The sequence below is a fragment of the Borostomias antarcticus genome (assembly GCF_949987555.1).
Source record: "Borostomias antarcticus genome assembly, chromosome: 24".
NCBI classification, from domain to species: domain Eukaryota; kingdom Metazoa; phylum Chordata; class Actinopteri; order Stomiiformes; family Stomiidae; genus Borostomias; species Borostomias antarcticus.
In genome coordinates, this window is record NC_140257.1 from 1,376,760 (window position 1) to 1,399,192 (window position 22,433).

At 44.2% G+C, this 22,433-nt stretch overlaps 1 protein-coding gene across 1 annotated transcript in view; it reads left to right on the forward strand.

Moving 5' to 3' along the window:
* Positions 1-21,647, forward strand: part of camsap2b (calmodulin regulated spectrin-associated protein family, member 2b) — a gene marked incomplete at both ends in the record, with an annotated part of 190,165 nt that extends 168,518 nt beyond the window's left edge. The window contains 3 exons of the mRNA XM_084457876.1: positions 20,570-20,691; positions 21,043-21,161; positions 21,348-21,647. Coding sequence (XP_084314002.1) covers positions 20,570-20,691; positions 21,043-21,161; positions 21,348-21,647 — 541 coding nt within the window. The remainder of the gene's footprint in view (positions 1-20,569; positions 20,692-21,042; positions 21,162-21,347) is intronic.
* Between the last annotated feature and the right edge of the window lie 786 nt (positions 21,648-22,433).

Consider the following 22,433-nt stretch of genomic DNA (forward strand, 5'->3'; position numbering starts at 1 on the left):
CTCCGATTGCTCATCAGAGGAGAGGAGAGTGTGGCGGTGACTGTCAAGGTCACTCTTGTTCACAGTGTATATCCAACAGTCATTTAGGTGACACTTCTCTTTTGGGCAATAGAATGTCATTGGGGAATGCAAGGCGTCTTCTCTTCTAGATCGCAACTTCAATGTCGCGTTGTTTGAATCAGTTATATTCAATGTTAGTTGCAGTGTGTGCAGGTGTGTGTGCGTGTGTGGTGCATCTTGTGAGGTCATGGCTGTGGAGTTTCTCCATGTTGCCATCATAACGATCATGAGAAGGAGGTGACCAGCAAGGTCATTTTTCCTCCGATTCCTCGTCAGAGGAGAGGACAGTTGTGGCAGCTCATGGCTTTGGCCTCTGAGCCCTCTGGTTCAGCTGCATCCTTGATCTCCTGGTGTTGGTGATCCCCTGGTGGACCGTCCTCTGCTGCTTGGACCCGTCGGCAATGGCTTGCATGGATCCACGAAGTCCTCTCAGATCGCTGTCTGCGTGGTGAGTAGAACCTGGTACGGCCCGAGCCACCTCGGCGAGTTCCAGCTCCTTCGTCTGTGGTCGCGGACCAGGACCCAATCCCCAGGAGAGATGTGATGCAGGAACCCCTCCTTAGCCTCAGGAATGGCGGTCCTCACTTTCTCTTCCATGTTTTCTGGCCTGTTCTCAGGCTGCTCATCTGCTTCTGGTAGTCTCTTGTCTCCCCATTGGGCAGGTCTACATAGAGCGGTCAGCCAGCGAGTTCTCGGAAGGTGAGGAGGGGAGTCCCTGTCCTGGTCCAGCAGGGTGAAGGTGCGCAGCCAGGGCGCCAGCAGCACGTACAGGCTCTTGAACTGAACCCGGTCCATCCCTGTACTGCTCCACGTAGGGCCGGCCCGGGTCGTGCTGCTGGAGGGCCACCTCGGCGCTCCCGCTCCCCCAGTACAGGCTGATGAAGTGCTCCGTCTGTGGATCCACAGATGAGAGAGACAACAGAGACAAAATAGAAGAGAAAAAAGGAGAGTCCTCTGGTCTGGTCTCCCTGTTCCCTTCTGTGGTCAGGAACGGTTGTCCGCAGTCTGTTGGAGATTCTAAGAAACATGGTTAAGCGCAAGCTCCTGCTTTGGGGAAAAATGTTGTTATTCAGTCAGGAAAACTTAAACAGGGTGTCTGTTCCAAGTGTCATTAGAGCCAGTCTGCAGTAGCCTACAGTGACATCAAGGGCAGTGTTAGAATGACTTTAACACGCCCAGTCCCCAGTCATGATCAAGGCAATTGGATTTGGCTCTAGAATTTCTCTCGCGATTTTATGAAAATAAAATAAAATAACCACATTCTCGTCTCAACAAAACAACACCCCCTAAGGGTGAAAACAAATTCCCTGAAGTCAGGATAAAAATAGAGATGGGGGAAAAAAAATGCATCACTCAAAGAAAATGACACTAAAATGAATTGGCTTCATTTACAATTAACTAATCAAAAAAATCCATCAAAGCTTCATTTGTATAGCTAAAAATTTGTATATCTAAAACCTCCCTCTTGTGTCATTTGAGGACAGAGTATTGGGCACCGCTTCGGACAAAATGGTCTCTTCCCTGTTTCATACTTATCTGTCGCTCACAGTGAGTCGGTGACATGGCGTTGGCCTTGCATCTCACGAACCCCAGATCGCCCATCTGTAGGGAAACAGGCCAGTAACCTCCATCTCCACCTCCGGTCCTGTGCCCGTCTCCTGGTTCGGCATTCACCCATCACTCCCGGAACGACAGTTGTCTGTAAAAAAACACTCAGAAAAAACACTCAGGCCCGATGAATGTGCCTCAAACTATAAACATGAGATATTTAACATAACCATTTAAAAATATATAATTGGGTTATGAGATGCTGCATTCAGATTAAGACACTGGCAAACATTATCTATTCCCCCCACTATTATGCACAAACCTTATGTCTTCAGCTACATATGTCTTGTCCTGTTTATTTACCTTAAAAAAAATGGGTCTATATTGGCTAGCTAAAATCTACCTTGTGGGTTGTTCAAGGGAACTCCAGCAGATGGCGCTTGACCCCAAATCTGAGGTTCTTCCTTTTCATTCAGCTTGCGGTAACTGTGACACTGTTCAATCCAGTGACCATATTGACCACAATGAAAACATGCCTCATCTTTCCCACTCTGTCTGTACCTGTGAACATGCTTAGACCTACTGCTACGTTGCCTATTCTCCCTTTGTCGTCGTCCCCGTTTTTGTTTCAGACCTGCACCTTTATTTTGAATGTCTAATTGTCTCAATTGAGCAGCCTGAAGTCTAGCGGCACCATCCTTGACTTTTTTCAAATTCCGTTGTTCAATGTAATGTCGGAGGCGTTCGGAATACCGGAAATGATCAACAACTTCCCCGAGAGAAGTTGATTCCCAGGTGTGGCATATCATCCTCACTCGGTCAGACAAAGAGGAGAGAGAGTTGTTCATTAACTGTTGTTTCAAAATCTTTTTATAATCGGCGTTCGCTTTGTCCATGCCACTGTGTGACGCGAAGACTGATTCCAGTCTTTCCCAAAATTTCTCGAACTGCTCATCGGAATTTTGTTTACAATATGTGATACGGTCCCAATCCATCTTTTTAGGGAATCGAGTTTTGATTCTGTTCAACAGCGCAGCGTTTTGTGCAGTAAAATCGACATGAGAAAAAGGCAACGTTATATCAAACGGGTCTTTTACTTCGATCCATTTTAACCCAAGTACTTGTCGCATGATCATGGCGATTTCCTCGGCGTGAGGCTCATACATTCGAACTAAACTGTTAAAAAGATTCTCGAACTCGTTCATGTCTTTGGTTGGATCGGGCAAGGTTTTAGCTATATTACGCAGTTCATCAGAGCGCCAGGGTCTATAAACCGTAATCTCTGGAGTCCAGGCCGCATAACCAGCTGCATCATTTATTTGTGAAGGGCGAGGAACAGGGTTTGGGCAGCGTATCAGAGGCGCATGCGGTCCCTCCAGACTATCTCTAGCCATTTGCAGTTGTTCCAAATTAAACTTAGCCTCAGATATAGCTCTAGCCAATTCTTCCTTATACCTCGTAGAAAGGGGCGAAATGAGAGAAGGGGCGTGGCTAATGGCGGGAGCATGAAGAGGGGAAAGAACAGCCTGGTTGGGTGTGAGCACGGAGCAACGAGTCGAGGGGGGGGAAAATCTAATTTTAAATCAGAGTTATTCTGCTGGGGAAATGGCGGAGAGACAGTCTGCTGAACCTCCTTATCTTTCCTTCCTGACCTAAATAACCTCTCTCGTGCTACTCTCTCCCAAATCTTAAAAGCAGACCAGTCTATAGAATTAACAGGCTTTTCCCTTAACCTAATCATCTCAACCACCTCTAGCTGAGCCCGAATCTTAGAATTTAACACTAAAATGTCAGATGGGGATGTAAGGAATCGAAAATGCTTTAGCGCATAACGAAATCTGCCAACAAACGCTCGCAGAATAATGCTTCAGCGCAACAATCTCATCAGGCTAGACAAGTTTAGCAGTAGAATCCTGTTACATCCTCTAGCCATATGTTAGTAGCCGGTGTTACAGGGACACCTAGTGGTGCTCCCAAAATGTTGCATGTATGACCCGGATGTTGTCTTTGGCCGTGCGCGGGGAATTTAGTTTAATAAAGGCTATACTGCGAAAATCCCTAATAAACACGACGCAGCCTAAAACCCCAAACCAGCAATGAAAGGAAACCTTATAGTTAACTCACGGCGGGAAAGAATACAATTTCGAAAGAAACAAAGACACATTAACCCGCTTAGTACTCACCCAGTCAGGAAGTTCTTTGTTCTCTGGCTCAATGGCGGATCACCGGGACAGTTGTTTTCCTGCGTCTCCCAGACAACCAGCTAGCCTACTGGAAATCTAGCAGTCTAAACAGTGTACAAAATACTTTAAATACTTTACCTGGATCCATGGCGCTCTTAACAAACAATACAAGACAGAGCCGAAGCTCAAACAGAGAACACATAAGACACATAAGACGAAACAAAGGCCCACGTTACAACAAGCATGCCCGGCTGCACCAGCAACTTGGTCAAGGCTAAACCTAGTTTAGGTCCACCAAACACTGTACAGCCACTTGGTCAAAGCTAACGCTCGTTAGGTTTACCAAACCACCCGGGATCAAAGGGGAAAACGTTTCTCCCAGAAACGCGGATTGCCAAAACTCTCAATCACTCCCGTAGCTACATCTGTTGGTAATCGTTCTTCAACGAAACATCAACAATCACTTCGAAGCTAGTTGGCAATCGTGCTAACACGAAACATCAACAAACGGGGCTTAAGCTAGTTGGTATCGTTCTGAAACGAAACATCAACAATGAGGCTTAAGCTAGTTGGTATCGTTCTGAAACGAAACATCAACAATGCGCGCCCTACCCTCGGTAGGAAAACATACAAGGACGAAGTCAAAGGACAATACGATATAAATATATATTGCTGTTCACAAAATCCTTAGATAGTTACTTACTAAATACCCACGCTGGGGTTTCTGTTTTCAACAATCCAGACCAATACAAACTGAACCAAATCAAGGCAAATACAACTCAGAACCATAAGAGGGTTCGTTTAAACGTACCTGTGAGCCTCAAGAATCCAGTGGTAGAACTGAGGAAATAATCTCGGCGTGCGCTCTGGCGCAAGAGAGAAGATTGATTTTCCAAAGCCCACTATAATGGACCGACACGTCTGCCGATCAGTTCATCCACTGGAATCCCGAAGCAACACGCAGGCAGTCTCCCATTACCATCCGCGTCGCCAACTGTGATAGTATTTTAAACTGATCTAGTCAAAAGATTTACCAAGATACGTTCAAAAGGTTAAGTCTGGTTTATTGTGAAAAACAATACGAGCCGCAAGGACTTCCTGAAAACGCAACAAGGGTGGTTTCATCAGCGAAGTGCCGTTTATGGGTTTGCTGTGGCTTATATGCGATCAAAACAAAGGTACGGTGCTTCCAGGATGTGATTGGCTACTGCATTGTACATATGAATGGCAGGCGTGGCCAAGAGTAAAGACATGTGACATGAGAAAAAGGCGGTAGTTTCTAAGAGGGACAAAGGGATTTGGGGGAGGTGATGAATTACAAAAGGAGTGAGAGGACAAAGGTTTAAGGTGTTTGGATGTAAATTCCTGAACAATTATTTCACATCAAATGTTGCATGTTAACTTGACATGGGACGTAGCCTAGCCTGTGATGCACAACGCATATCAAATCTGTTGGGGGAAAAATCTCTGTGGAGAGAGGATCCGCTCGCAGTAGAAATGATAGTCACTCAACCACTATGCGCTTGAAATAACTGAAGTTTAATAAATAGGCCATCACACACATAGGCCTATGAAAAAATACAGTTATCTTATTTGGTGATAGGCTAACTTCAGAAAAAAAAAAAGAAAAAAAAAAAAGAGAAGAACTAAAACATTCAACCCCGCATATCCCATTGCATTTTTATGTGTAAGAAAACAAGAAACGGCACACTCGGCTTCCAGTAGAGTAGCCTACTGAGGCGGTACGTTTTGCTTATCACATAGGCTAGGCTACGTCTGATCCATGTCAGGTTTATGCAACATTTTTGAAACTTGATGTGAAAAAATGTGCGCATATAATTTTGCTCTTTTGGCATTAAATCATGCGATGGCATAATCACATTTATCTTTCGTGTTTCGCGGAGAACATAGGACCCGGGGAACATAGAACCCTTTTTTGGGGGAAACATAGGACCCGGGGAATATAGGGATGACCCTGTGACATAGTCAGGTTTATTCACACAAACACGTTTTATACAAAGGGTAAATCCCAAAAAATTATCTTGCTGTCAAAGCAGAGGCATGTGGCGCCACCCTGTGGAATGTTTACCACAAATGTTACCCAATAAAATTATAGCCTAATCACTATTTCAGAATATCCCACCTATAGAATATATATTGGAGGTCTAAATTTGAATGATTCTGATCCAAATATTACCCTATCATTCCTCCCAGTGATTATTTCCCAGATAAAATGGGTCACCCCAAGGCTGGCTTCTTAAAGTCGCACAGAAACGGACGTTTGAGATCATCTAACTTCCGTAGTTTGACATATTTCCGACGCAAACAAGCTATGTTTAGAGGAATTTGATTGGAACCTTGACAAGTGGACGGGTTTTAAGAACTTTAGACAGATTCGATAGAAGGATAGCGTGAGATTATTGGCCTAAAATCTAAGGTGCCTGTTGTCGTCATTGCATGTGACCTACCGTTTTCCAGGAAGTAAGAAATTATATACTTTGATATAAGATTACAACAAAAGTAGATTTTTTTTTTTTGGGGGGGCATACATCGTTGAATACAACGTTATATAACGTTGAACACTATGACCAATTATGTGAACCACAATGGGACAGAATGCTTTTTTCATTTCAGTGCCACTTTAAAAATAAAGAAATATAAAAATGAGCCAGTCTTTTGAACAGCTCTTTGAAAGGAACAGATCCTCAAGATCCGGCTCCCTTCAAAGAGCCATAAATCCCATCTCTAACACGTACTCGGACAAAGTGATTGGATTACACTCCCACTCTAGATCGGGCACACAGGAGTTTACAACAGAAACCGAAAAGAGGGGACCCACCCAGGCCAATAGTGGTGAAGTTTCACTATTTTCAGGAAGTGGATGTTCTCCGTAAAGCAGCCTGCGCCGGTCCTATCCTACACAACGGCAGGAGGATACACATATACCCAGATTACACAGCGAAGGTCACAAAACAACGAGCTGCTTTCAAGGAGGTGAGGGGCCTACTACACCAGTGCAGAGACGTCAAGTTTGGCATTCTCTACGCAACGCTGAAGATCACCACCCCCACTGGAGATCAAAAGTCCTTAGAGGACCCACAGAAGGCTAAAGAATACATCATCGGCCACCTACAGCCACGGGATGGTGATGAGGATGCGTGAGTAACGTTAGCCCAGTCATCGAGATAATGTCTGGCTGAAACTGCGACGGTCTCAATCAGCTAAACTAGAGTAAGTTAGCTTGTTATGCTAACGCAATCCAGAGCACTTTTGTTACATAAGACCACCATAGAGTTATTGACTGTTTGTTTCGATCCTTTTTAGAACAAAATGCTGGCTGCAACTTTTTTTTCGTTATAATCTCTGTGATGTAACTTTTCAACTCTAGCACCGGCCAGTGATTATGATCATTGACTACATTGAGATACTTACTTTACTTTATTATTAATAGTAGTATATATTTTTCCCTTTCCCCACTTATTTTTTTTTTTGTGCGAGGCGAAGCCTGCACCATAGAGAGCAAATGTCTATTTGATGTCCCTCCCTTCCTCCCTGCGTCCCTGGAATTCAAAACACCTATGGCACCTCAGGTTTCCCAGATATTCAGTGGCTTGGTGGTTAGGGAGTTCGCCTCTCAAACTGAATGTTGTGGGTTCAAACCCTGACAGGACAGAATTTTGTCATTGGATGTTATAAAGCTATGTAAAAATGTGGTTACCTGGTGGTTCTATGTCAGTTATTGAATTTATGTGCAGTAATTGAACATTTAAAAAACTCCTGTTTTGAAATTATATTATATATTGACCCTTTTACTGTTGGTAAACGATTAAGTGTGCGCACGCATTTTGGCAACAAAAGAATGAACTCCGGATGCCACCAGGTCCATCAATCAAATGCATCAATTCTATTGACTGGTGTCATTACAGCAATGTGTGCGCAATGTCGAAACAGGATGATGACGTTGCACAGAAAAGGGTCTATTAGGCTATACTTTGCATGTATTTGCCAGGTAAAAGACGGGAGAGATCCAATGGGAACAAAACGTTTTTTTTTTATTTATCTTTAAAGAAATGTACAGTCTGTTTTGCAGATGAATTAACTGTGTCAAACTGATTGTGCCACCACAAGACGAAGAACATCAAAGTCCCAGAACATCAAACACTATAGCTGTCCACTGTTGGGCCGAACGGTTACTAGGCAGTTTCGTTCGGCTCCATTCTGTCCCAGACTCGTGAGAACCGTTACCATCTGTTTTTCCACTGTCGGGCCGCTAACAGTATTTAACAGTTTATTTTGGACTATTTCTGTGCACAAACCGTACCTGGCGTGATGGTGTTGAAAGAAGCAGACAGAAGAAAGAGAGAGGAAGATAGTAGGCAGGAAGAGGACAAATTAAAGTAGGTAACAACTAGGTAAACCTGTTGCGTTCTTGTGATTGAAACAAGTTTAGGTAGGCTACAGTAATGTTATATTACACAGGCTAGCAGCAGTGTTTCCCCTAAGATACAGTTGCAGAATAAGACAGCCTAAGCTAGCTGAAAGGGCTAACACAGGCAGACAAGGGATTTGAGGCACGTTCCAGTAGCTAACTTTGGCCAATACGACTGGCTAACGGCTAGCAAAACCTAATGAAATGGTGAGTCCTGCTTTGCAGGATGCATTTCAGATTGATCATGTTGGCAATGAGTGTGAATTTGCTGCTATGTGAGAGATAAGGACCTGTTGTTGCATGTCGTTGACAAAAGCTTCCCCTTGTTATGGTGTCAGAACGATGGCTTATGAATGCGATGTGATACAGTAGCCCAGAGATGGTTAGCACTGGCAGGGCTATTTTCAGTTTGATAAAAGGCGTTGTGGTGTTTGAGCACGAGTTGTCGTACTCTTTGATGGACTTCGTTTTGGTGTGGAATTATAGTTGTTTATGTTTTGGTAGGAACGTGTCCGAAATGCATACTACCTGCTATATAGTAGGCGAGATGTAGCATGCTACATCAAAACTGTGCATACTGTATTTCGTCTACTATATAGCTGTACGCATGCGCACAGCGCGCAATCGTTGCTCCAGCACGCTGTGCGCATGCGTGCTGGAGCAAGTGAGGAAGCTATTTCCTGTCTAAAGATGTTTCTAAAGATCATATTACAGAGGCATGTGAAAAACCACACCAGGCATACGCTCTATGTAAGCACAACTAGCGATTCATAAAGACAGAAAACAACCGTTTCGCGGCAGAAAATAGATTTTTAGAAACTGCATTCTCGGTGCCCCCACCACCGCCATTACATGCATATACTGGCTTGCGCTGGATTTTACATTTGTTCTACATGCCTCCGAACTACACCAAAGTGATCTCGGTGAGTCAAACGTCTTATAATATGTGGTAAATAAGGTCCAGGGGCCTCATTTATAAACATTGCGTAGAATCCACGTAACTAAGTTAGCTTAGCTAAGTGAGTACTAAAATATACGCACAAAAAATCTCCGATTTATAAAACGCTGCGTATCAAACCCATGTTCACTCAGGCAGCCTACGCCAGCTGCCCTTTATAAATCACAATCAACACTTAACTTGGCGCACGTGAACGCGCGTTCTGATCACACCCCAATTAACGCCCACAATTGCCTATAAATGGTCAGTGATACGCCTATACATATGCAACGACAATGGAGCCGAGTGCAAAAGGCAGAAAGAGAAAGATGCATTTTACTGATGCGAGGTGGAGGTATTGGTCAACGAGGTAGAGACGCCGCAAAAGCATCTTTTCGGAACGATGATTTCACATGTGCACGACTGATAAGAACACCTGTTAGGCCTGAGTGGTCCCATTTAGATTATAATGAATTATCTATCATGCAGGTTATATTGGCATTCGTTTAGTGCGGTAGGCCTTATTAGGTGGCTGCGTATATCCAAACTGACTCAGTATAAGCCTATAGTGTTGTTGCATGGGTAATGGGGTTTGGATCTATATTGCACGTAATGCTTCACAGGGTGGCACATGAATAAAATGCCTAACTTATCAACGTAGAAACGGGTCAATTTACAATGACATCCATAACAATGCAAACATGTAGGCCTATAGTGACTACTTAAGGCAAGTATCCCCAATTTAACTGTACGACAGATCTGAGGGTTCTTTGCAGCAGCCAATTTGTGTATTTTCCGGGATATCATGCATTTCACATGCTTTCTCAAAATATTCTGTAGGCATATAGAAGCTGCGTGTTCTAATGGATGTTGCGGGATAGCCAAGCACATATTAGAACATCTGTGCCAAGTCCCGGCATATCCAAGGCCCCGTGCGTCATGGCCTTCTATAATCCAGCTATATCAGTGCCTGTATCGAGGTCTTGTAAATATATGGGGTCCATGGATGAGTTTCATGTGATTCTATAAAGCGTAATTATAGCTACACACATGACGATTCGGCAAATTAATAATCTAACTTGCTCCCTTGTGTTCTTACAACTTGGAGACGCATCACCTCCATGCGCTGTTTTGCGCACAGCTAATTCTACCAAAGCGGCATGTGAGCATTGGGTTGACATGCGTTTTTAGGCCCACATTCCTCGTATGCCTGCTACATGACAATCATAAGACAATATGAGGATATATGATGATGTACAATATAGCCTAATGTAGCCTACAGTTGCCTCAAGTAGGACATTTCCATTCAGCGCTCAACATCATTGTTATTGCGGCTTGCCTCAATAATCATTGATCAGATATGCGTAAATTAAGTTCCACCATCATTAATGGCGTTGTCGGCAAGAATTGAATATATTAAGCTGTTATAAAACTAAAAACTCTGATAAGGGCGTGGAAAAAGTATTTTACCTATGCAAACAACGCGCAAAATAACAATTGTGTAGGACAGGTGCTTTGATGTGTCTGTTCAAGAGTTAAAGTATAATAAAGAACCGTTTCATGAAACTTAATTTACGCATATCTGATCAATGATTATTCAGAAGAGAAATCTTTCTGTAGTTTATTTAACAAAGAATAAGCACATATAATACACAATACAATAACCAAGCTCCAGGCATGGTTAAATACAGTTCTGACAAGTAGCTTATGACAAAGACAGTTAAGTAACAGTAATAGACAAATACAATACCGTGACAGTAGCAGAGTTGACGTCAAGTAAAACCAAACAGGTGTGAGCTAGCATGCTAACATGCTAAGCTAAGCTAAAGCTAGCGTATGAAAGGGTGAGCGCACAAGCTAAGCTAAAGCTAAAAGCTAAAGCTGAAAAGCTACCATTTACATCAGTTTTCTCCACTTTATATATCGTGGGACATCAGTTACAATAGGTTCGGCCAGCAGGCCTGCATTTCTCATTGGTCAGTCTGATCAGTTACAACTTGTGATTGGCCATTCTAGGTTGCTCCCATCTTGGGAGAGACAGGTCTAGTGACATAAATCATATTATGCCGCAGTGATCTGGCACTGAATATGCCGCATGAATATGGTGCCAGCTCCAGATTAGACTAGGGGACTGACCATATCTAATGTCCGATTAAGCAACTTTACAGCTGTTGTTGACGGCGTTCTGCTGACCGAGTAAATCCAGAAATCCTTCTCTAGCCTTCTATGACCCTTAGACTGACCTTCTATGACCTATTTGGTATCAACGCTGGGCAGCTCATCTAAATATACACTGGTATCAGAGTCACCAGCCTAAAGCAAGAATTAACAGGTTTGAAACTGGTGAAGTTCTGCCCCAAAACCACTTCAGTTTCTCTTAAGTTGATATAGCTGAAGGCGTCTGTTATTTGTTATAAATCTCCCAGCAGTGGGGAGTGAAAGTTTGAATGTTGTTTGCCCTAGGAGAGCCTCTATTAGGAGTAGTGACTAAGCCTAGGTTAGCATGTTTGTACGAAGCTTAAGTTCTAGGGGGAGTGATGCAGCCTTTCATTTGGGGGAGAGGCCAGCATTGGGGTCCAAGGTTATGTCTGTGTTTTATGTGTGTGCCAGATCTCTGTTCTTTTTGTTTTTATTCTCTTTCGGGTTTCTGATATGATTGTCACAATTGTAATCAATAACGTAAGGTTCCACAACCTTTATCAGTTGGAATGTAAAAGGAATTAGAGCTGCTACGCAGCGATGAGGCGGAGCTAGGCAATTTCCAACAAGTTTAGGAGCAATAAGCGAGAGAATAGGAAGACAACAAGAAAGTTGAAATTCCAATGTTCATTTTGCATCGTAAAACATTTGTAAAACATTTTGATGCATTGTAAGCTCAATTTTTATAATTCAACAATCTGGTCAATGAGTTTGCTGGTCAATGAATTACAGTGAAGATCTGAAGATCCAGTGTAGCAAGTTTGGTGTTAATTGATTGAAAAATGTGGGATGAGATATGTTTATTCATTTTTACAGGTTTTGTTTGCTTTTCTTCATAATTGAACACTAACTTCAGCAGCTGTGTGCTCAGTCAGTGGCCAATCAATGAATTTACTCATTGTAATCCTCGGCGGGGGCTGGGTAGGGTTGCCAACAGCGACGTCTCCAATTGGTGGAGCTTGCGTTGGATTGTGGGTAGTGCAGTTTTCTCAGTATGAAGTGTTGGTTTCGGAGGACAGAATTAAACATATTTTTACAAATTCAATTTTTGAGATAAAATTCTGAAAAAAGTCACACTACATCTACCCTTTCATGACAATCTTGCCCTTATTTTTCATGAACATAGGACATTTATTGAGTGAGAATTTGTAGTAAATGTACAATATTGGTAATGGTAAAACATTTTGATGCATCATGCGCTCAGTTTTTGATATTTCAAAAATCTGTCTGGATCGTTTGGTGTGGGCTGTCTGATGATGCAGTGCATGCATTTTGGTTGCAATTGAAAATAAAATGTGGGAGGAGTTAGATTTAGATATGTTCTTTTCCATTGATCGTTTGAGGGTATAATTCAGAATACTGTAAAAAAATAATTTTTTGACATAAAATTCTCAAAAAATCACACTACATCTTGGATATGTTGCCAATGTTGTCACTTTTTATGAGGATGATCAGACATTGATTTGGCAAGAATTTGAAGGAACTGTATACAGAACTGTTAACAGTAAAACGTTTTGATGCGCTGTGGACTCAATTTTTCATATTTCAAAAATCTGTGAGGATCCTTTGATAAGGACAGTCTGAAGATGCAGTATATCAAATTTGGTGTCAATTGAACAAAAAATGTGGGAGGTTTAGGTTTGATAGGTTTTACAATTTATAGAGTGATTGACTTCAAAATTCCTGCAAAGTCAGAGCATATGAAAGTTTTGTCTCACTTGGGACTACATTCACATGGTGGTTTTACAATTATAGCACCTATGGCTGATTTATTATGATTTTTTTTAAATTTTATTATGATTTTTTTTGTTTTAAACTTTAGACTGTTGCTGTAGCGCCACCTTCAGGTTTATTGACCTACAATGCAGGTTGAGGATTTTGGGTATAGTAATGGAGCTATGTGCAAAGTTTGGTGATTTTTTGTCCACGGGAAGTCAGACTTCAGTGGAAGATGGAGAATAATAATAATAATAATAATAATAACTAGAAAGTACATTTCCTGGAGAAAATGTGAGGTGAGCTAGCTGCTGCAGCTGTATGTAACAGCTACTGCTAGAACTACTACGGACCAGCAATCTCCATGCACCCACCAGTGTAGCCACCTCAGAGGCTGTGTTGTGAGGTCCGTGGCATGGATAGTGGCATGATGGCGAGACTCCGCCCCCTCCGGTCAAAGCAGGTGCACTGACATCCGGGCAATCTCCATGCACCCAACAGTGAAGACCGTGTGTCTATAGCTCACTCAGGGGCTGAGATGTGGGGACAGTGGCGTGGATAGTGGCGTTGTGACGAGACTCCGCCCCCTCGGGTCAGAGCCAGTCTAGGGCAGCGTACTGCACCCCGGACCACCCACATGCACCCAACCGTGAAAACTGCGTCTTTAGCCAACTCAGGGTCTGAGATGTGGGGACGGTGGCGTGGATAGTGGCGTGGTGGCGAGACTCCGCCCCCTCAGGTCAGAGGTTGTGGGGGGCAGGTCAGTGATTGCCAGGCCATCCCAAACGGACCCCTCATTGGAGACCATGTGTCTATAGCCCACCCCGGGCGGAGCAGTAGCTGTGGAGGTGTTGCAGTAGGTGTTTGTTATAAGTACTGCTAGTACTACACTCAAAAATAGATTAGACCACTCATCATAGCTCATAGTTTTATTGAGTTCAATAGCTGAAAGAGGAGAACATATATTAATATGAGTTTGCAGCCTGAAAAAGAGTGTCATTCTGAATATTTCTTTGAATATAAGGAAGGAAGAAAGAAAGAAAGAAAGAAAGAAAGAAAGAAAGAAAGAAAGAAAGAAAGAAAAAAAGAAAGAAAGAAAGAAAGAAAGAAAGGAAGGAAGGAAGAAAGGGAAGGAAGGAAGGATGGAAGGAAGGAAGGAAAGAAAGAGGGAAGGAAGGAAGGAAGGATGGAAGGAAGGAAGGATGGAAGGAAGGAAAGGAAGGAAAGATGGAAGGAAGGAAGGATGGAAGGAAGGAATGATGGAAGGAAAGGAAGGAAGGAAGGAAAGAAAGAAAGAAAGAAAGAAAGAAAGAAAGAAAGAAAGAAAGAAAGAAAGAAAGAAAGAAAGAAAGAAGGAAGGAAGGATGGATGGAAGGAAGGAAGGAAGGAAGGAAGAAAGGAAAGGAAGGATGGAAGGAAGAAATGAAAGGAAGGAAAGGAAGGATGGAAGGAAGGAAAGAGAAAGAAAGAAAGAAGGAAGGATGGAAGGAAGGGAAGGAAGGATGGAAGGAAGGAAGGAAAGGAAGGAAGGATGGAAGGAAAGAAAGAAGGAAGGAAAGGAAGGAAGAATGGAAGGAAGGAAAGGAATGAAGGATGGGAGGAAAGAAAGAAGGAAGGGAAGGAAGGATGGAAGGAAGGATGGAAGGAAGGAAGGATGGAAGGAAAGAAAGGAGGAAGGATGGAAGGAAAGAAAGAAGGATGGATGGAAGGAAGGGAAGGATGGAAAGAAAGAAGGATGGAAGGATGGAAGGATGGAAGGAAGAGATGGATGGATGGAAGGAAGGATGGAAGGAAGGAAAAAAAGAAAGAAGGAAGGGAAGGATGGAAGGAATGGAAGGTGGGAAGGAAGGATGGAAGGAAGGAAGGCGGAAGGAAGGATGGAAGGAAGGACAGAATGAAGGAGGGAAGGGAAGGGAAGGGAAGGGAAGGGAAGGGAAGGGAAGGGAAGGGAAGGGAAGGGAAGGGAGGAAGGAAGGATGGGTGGATGGATGGAAGGAAGGAAGGAAGGAAGGAAGGAAGGAAGGAAGGAAGGAAGGAAGGAAGGAAGGAAGGAAGGAATATGAATGCTACCACAGTAGTCATAAAAGGGTGCCTGTACAGAGAGCCTCCACGTGTCCCCAAATTCAAATCCCAACTGACACTGAGCATCCTTTCATTGGCTTCAATGGAAAGGCATGTTGGCTTCAGACAGCTCTCTCTCAAAAAGTATAAAGGTCACAGCCTAGATATTGACACCGTAGGAATCCTGTGAAAATGCTGAACATTTTAGGCTATGATATGTCCGTGTAGCTTAAAAACTGTAGGCATGGCGACGAGTTAGAAAAAGGGTAAAAATGCAAAATTAGCAGCTCAAAAGGTAGAGTGTGGGCCCATACGTTTCAATGGAGAGCGCAGTTGCCGAACAAATCGTCATACAGCGAAAATTATAAGTCACACGGCTTAGATACTTACATTGTACGAATCAGCACAGTTATGGGAACATTTTGATATATAATATGTGTATGAGCTGTTAAAACTGTAGGCAAAGCGACAAGTTAGAAAAAGAGTAAAAATGCAAAATTAGCAGCTCAAAAGCTAGAGTGCAGAGCCATACGTTTCAATGGGAAGCGCAGTTGCCGAACAAATCATCATACAGCGAAAAGTATAAGTCATACAGCTTAGATACTTACATTGTACGAATCAGCACAGTTTTGTGAAAGTTGTGATGTATAATACGTGTGTGAGCTTTCAAAACTGTAGGAGTGCCAGCAGTTTACAAAATGTGTAAATATTTTCAAAGCAACAGCTGCCACCACTCTAAAAACATAATGATACTGAACATTCCACCAGCAGTTTCAATGGCACAAAAATTACTATTAAAAGTTAAATTACTAAAAACCTATAAAAAATATCAAAAATCTGAATACATCCATTAAAGAGCTAAACATCGTGAACATTTTAAAGTTTGAATGAAGTTTCTAGCACAAAGTGTGAAGAAGTTATAAAGGAGACAAAAAACGGGGAGAATAATAAGAAAGAAAGAAAGAAAGAAAGAAAGAAAGAAAGAAAGAAAGAAAGAAAGAAAGAAAGAAAGAAAGAAAGAAAGAAAGAAAGAAAGAAAAATAGTGGGAATATCACAAGTTGGGCTAGCTTTTGCAAGCTAGCCCACCTAATAATAATAATAATAATATAGGCAAATACAATAGGGTTCCGGCAGCTACGCTGCGCCCCTAATTAACAACCCGATTAAGCGCAGTAGATTATTTGCCCATTTGAAATCGTTTAACCCCGACATTATATTCTTGCAAGAAACCCATCTGAAACTAGACCACCATTCGGTATTTAAGTACAAATGGGTTGGACAATATTTTCATTCTAAGTTCAATTGTAGAGCAAGAGGGACAGCTATCCTTATAAAAAAGAGCACTCCATTTGACGTCACCAAAATCATTTCTGATGTGAATGGTCATTTTATTATTGTTGTTGGTAAATTATACAGTACACCGGTGGTACTGGCCAATATTTACGGCCCCAACTAGGATGATGCACAGTTTTTTTTTTACCTTATTGCAACTCTCCCCAACCCAAATACTAACCAGTTAATACTTGGGGGAGACTTTAATTGTGTCCAGCACCCATGGCTTGACAGGTCTAGTCTCAGGCCTAACAGTGCCCTATCTAAATCAGCAACAGTAATTAACTCCTTTTCACAATTTTATAATTTGTCTGACCCCTGGAGGAGGAAAAACGCCACTGCAAACCAATACTCCTTTTTTTCCCGGTACATCATTCCTATTCTAGGATTGATTTTTACTTATTGGATGACAGGCCCATGTATCCAGTAGTCAATATCACAGTATAGTCATCTCTGATCACTGTCCGGTCCAATTAGACATTACATTTCCAGAGAATGTCGCTACTCAACATACTTGGCGCCTCGACCCTTTATTATTATCCTGCAATATATTTAAGAAATTCCTCTCAACACAAATATATCTCTTCCTTGAGATCAACAGCACCCCGGAAGTCTCTCATTGCAATATCTGGGAGTTTATGTTGGCGTACCTAAGGAGCCAAATAATATCATATACAAATCATGAGAATAAACAACACACTAAGTGTCTCTGAGTTATCACAGCTCATCCTAGATATAGATAACACTTATGCTACATCCCCAAGTCCTGATCTGTACAAGGAAAGGTTACTCCTCAAGACTGAATTTGACAACCTTTCTACTGTGCAGACAGAAATAATGCTGTTGAAATCAAGGCAGGTTTTTCATGAGCATGGGGAAAAAGCTGGCAAGCTGTGGGCTCACCAGCTGAAACAGTCAGCTGCTAGGAGTGCAATCTCAGAGATTAGCACAGGCTCAGGTACAACAACATTTGATCCAAAAATTATCAATAGCCAGTTGGAGCATTATTACTCTAATCTGGAGCTCTGAAGCTCCAGCTGATACCACACCTGCATTATTTTTTAGACAAACTGAAATTCCCAACCCTCAGCTCAGAGGAGCAAATCTCCATTGACAGCCCAATATCTGCGGACGAGATTAATCAAGCAATCAGTTTGATGCAAAGACGGAAGGCCCTAGGGCCCGATGGGTTCTCTACTGAATATTATGCTGCATTTTCCTCAAAGCTCATCCCTGTTCTTAAACGAATGTATGATGACATTTTAAATGAGAAGCTGCCCCAGACGCTCACACAAGCCACAATCACTGTACTGTTAAAACAGGATAAAGAGCCTCTGAATTGCGGCTCCTACCGCCCAATCAGCCTGCTATGCTGTTCGTATAAGATTTTAACTAAGGCCCTTTCACGGCGTCTGTAGACTGCCATTACCACTATTGTTGATCCTGATCAAACAGGTTTCATACCAAGGAGACAGTCTTATTTTAACATGTGACATTGTGATCATTTATACAATGGGTCAGGGAGATGATGGCTTCTCTGCAATTAGAGAAAGTTAGGTATTCGGTATGTGGGTCTCGAAAAAGGTTTTATGCAACTTGGTCTCCTTATATTAGTTATGTGGAAACTGTCTTTTGCTTTGTTCTTGCATTAATATACATGGAAATTGAAGTAACACACAAGTCTATTTCAGAAAACATTGTTTATTTATTATCTATTTATTTTTGTACTGTTTGGTTTATTGTCTGATTATTGTCTGATGACGTGTGTGTATCTGTATGTAGGTATATACTGTAGGCTACTGTGTGTATGTACTCATGTTTGTGTGTTGACCTTGAAAAGGAGGGGGTGGGATTAAAAAGGAGGGTCTAGAATAGAACATGTCATTGTAAACTTGCACCAATTTCTTCTGTTTGGAAAAATCTAAATAAAGTTCATTAAAAAAAAAAGAAGAAGAAATATTCGGACAGCTTCTTGAAGAGCATCATCCACAATCACCATCATATACAGTCCAGTACCAACCAAGCTCAGACGAGCCTTGCCATTTGTTTATTACTGCCCAATCAGTGGCTATAGGTTACACACCCGGCCCAATCAGTGGCGACAATCAGATTCAATCCAGACTCATCCCCTATCTGTGTGTTACCGTTTTCAAAGTAACGGTAAAGTAACGGTTGTTGCTATAACAACAACCTCAGAGGGGAGCCTACAACCTACATGCTGAAAATGGCAAGTCTTGTCGAAGATTTGGAGCAAGCAAGCCTGCTTGGTTCCTTCAGTGGATGATTGTAAATACAAAGAATACATGAAACAACAACAACCTAGCCACCGCTCCGCCGAAGACAGTTCTGATTGGTTTAGAGAGATACAGCGTTTTTACCCCCCACCCCCCATGGTAATGAGTCCAGCCAGACTTTCTCCAGCGCTGGGGCAGCGTGAACCAAGTGTGGAGAGTGGCTACGCGAGACTAGGCTGCTGTTGAATGACCTCCTCTAGAACAGGGCCTCTGACTGGGCTCAGTGTCAGTAGCTCAGCAGCTTCTGTATCAGTTCCTCTGGTCTGTGCCTGGCCAGGCTTCACATGTGCTCGCTGCTTCACACACAAGCTGCTCTCTCTGTATCCATCACCCCACAGTCTCTCTCTCTCTCACTGTCTTTGTCCTACTTTCGCTGGCTGCACCTTGCTAGAGGCTCTGTGCTAAGTGCTCTGCTAACTACACTGTGCTAACTGCAATGCTAGGCGCACCTTGCTACTGTAGCTGCTGGTAGCTAGCCGTTCTGTCTGAGCACGCCTCGCTCACAGCACCAGACTGCTTCCTGCCAGCTGCGCTGTTGATGTTGAGCTGCTGTGGTGGCCGTTCCCAGAGCGAGTGCAGTCAGTGTCATCTCCGGCCCAGATTAGGGCCCCGGCCATAATGACAGGACTGCTGCGGCAGCCTGGCTGGTCTCTGCTTCGCTGCACATGTATTGCGATTAGCCTCAGCCCCGGCCCCCCAGCCCCAACCCCCCAGCCTTAACCAGCCCTAATCTCAGCCTCAACCCCCCAGCCCCAACCCCCCAGCCCCAACCCCAGCCCGAATCTCAGCCCCAACCAGGGACGGACTGGGACAAAAATTCAGCCCTGGCATCTTGGCCCAGACCGGCCCACAGGACTGGACTGGGTGAATATTTCCTACCGGGAAATGTAGCCCCAGTCGGCCCACTAGCCGAGCCGACGCGTGAAATGGAACACCTTCAGTTTCGTTTTGTTGACGGGGGGGGGGGGGGGGGGTGCTGCTGCGCGATTTGTTGGGGGGGGGGGGGGGGGGGGGGGGGTGCTGCTGCGCGATTTGTTGACGGGGGGGGGGGGGGGGGTGCTGCTGCGCGATTTGTTGACGGGGGGGGGGGGGGGTGCTGCTGCTGAGGCTCTCTAGCGGCCCACGCAAATGACACCTGAAACTAACAGAGGGAGGGGTGGGGCCTACATATGATTGGGACAGCCCAGTGTCAGTATAGAAAATGGACCAATGGGCCGCTGTCCCTGCTCTATGGGCCGTTCGTTAGCTCGTTTTTTTAGATCGGCCCACAAGTAGGTCCGGCCCACCGGGCATTTGCCCGGTACGCCACATGGCCAGTCCAGCCCTGGCCCCAACCCCCCAGCCACAACCCCAACCCCAACCCCCCAGCCCCCCAGCCCCAGCTCAACCTCAGCCAGTCAGATGACTGTGAGCAACGGGATGTAATGAGAGAACAGGGAGGCGCAGGAGAAGAGTGTCAGCATAGAGCCTGACCCTGTTTGGTGATCTCTCTTTCTCGCCATCTCTTTCTCTTCATCTCTCTCTCTTTCTCCATCTCTCTCTCTCTCTCTCTCCCTCTCTCTCACTCCATCTCTCTCTCTCTCCATCTCTCTCCCTCTCCATCTCTCTCTTTGTTTTTTGTCTCCGTGCTTGCATGTGTTTTGTGGTCATTTGCCTATGTGCTTTCATGGGCTGTACGCTATTTTTTGTTGTCTGTGTGCATGTGTGTATCCATCTGTATCAGTGTGTCTTGTTGATTTGTGTGTGTGCGTGTGCGTGTATCCATCTGCATCTGTACGTGACTCATTGGTCTGTGTGTAACTGCTCCAGGCCAGACTCTGCGGAGGGCTTCCTGTCGTCCTGTCCGTCTGCCGCTGGGAGTGGGAACGGGGAGAAGGACTGGGAGGTGGAGTCCACCACGTCCTCCGCGCCCTCCAACACAGAATACACAGGTGAGCCTGCTCTAGCCCTCCCAGCTCCTCTCTCCCCTCCTCGCTCTGCGTCTCTCTTCCTCTCTCCCCTCCTCGTTCTACGTCTCTCTCTCTCTTCCTCTCTCCCTGCTCTCCCTTCCTCTCTCCCAGCATGTCCCAGCACACACACACACACAGTATCACCAGAACAATGGAACCAGTCCGATCAGAATTTGCTTGTTCAAATACTTCAGATGTTCAATGTGAACTGATTCATGTGTGTGCACCATATAATACATTTGATAGAGTAAAGACTCTTTATCTCTCTCCTTTTCTTTCTCTCCCTCTCTCTCTCTCCCCCTGCCTCTCTCTCCCCCTCTCTGTCTCCCCCAGGGCCGAAGCTGTACAAGGAGCCCAGTGCCAAGTCTAACAAACACATCATCCAAAACGCCCTGGCACACTGCTGCCTGGCAGGCAAGGTCAATGAGGGCCAGAAGAACAAGATCCTGGATGTAGGCTACCTGTGTGTGTGTGTGTGTGTGTGTGTGTGTATGTGTGTGTGTGTATAACTGAATTTGTGCACTACTACAAGAGAAACTACAACTTAATAGTCAGCACAGAACCTTAAGGATGACTTCTCGATTCCCAGCTTCATATTGCGTAACCCCACCACCACCAATTCTTCCTCTCTTGTTTAGGAAATGGAGAAGTCTGAGGCCAACAACTTCCTGGTCCTGTTTCGTGACGCAGGCTGCCAGTTCCGCTCGGTGTACTCCTACTGCCCCGAGACAGAGGAGATCTGCAAGCTGGCGGGCATCGGCCCCAAGGGCATCACCGCCAAGATGGTGGACGGCTTGTACAAGTACAACTCGGACAGGAAGCAGTTCAGCCTGATCCCCGCCAAGACCATGTCAGCCAGCGTGGACGCCATCACCATCGCCAGTCACCTGTGGCAGGTTAAGAAACAGGGCACCCCCAAGAAACTGCAGCCAAAGTAACACAGAACATGAGATGTCCGAGCCGTATGTCCGGGAGGTATCCAACAAGCATTTTTCCCTGTCACCTGAATCTGTTATAGTAATGGAGGACTGTTTTTTTTTTCCTGTGTGAATAGAGACACAGAGCAGAGCACTGTTGACATTATGCATTACACAACATTATCATCTATCAAAGACTTTTTAAACATATATATTTAACTTTTATGTAGGACAAAAGACAACAACTACTAACCCCCCCCCCCCCATGGCCTCACTTGGGTGTGTGAGCACGAGTCCTGGACCAGGCACGAGTGTGTGTGTATTCCTCAGCATGCCTGTGTCCATTTATCTTTTGTGCCAAAAAAAAAAGTGTGTGGGGGGGTGGGGGGGGGGCGGGGGCTGCAAATGTTGATGCCTTACTTAGCAGGACCACTGAAGCACTGAATGTCATTCCTCGGAGAGAGAGACAGTTTAGTTTCCTTAAGTTGATCATGTGGTGGCCTTATGCTTGTTTTAGTGTGTCCTATGAAAGTGCAGTGAGTGATGATGTCATATGTACTCGCCAGTTGTGACGTCCGTGTGAGTATGTGATCGTCTCTCTCATCGGAGCCATCTGAGGTTTTCACCGTTTGAAACGATAGGAGGATAGGAGGATTTGGAAAGGAGGATTTGAACCCTAAAGAGTGAGGCCACGCATGGGATGGCATGGTGGATGTGCCACAGATCCATGATCTTCCACCAAACAATAGATTCAGAAAACTTCCTCCAACACATTTCAAGAATTAGATCAGATGTTTAACTGTCTTT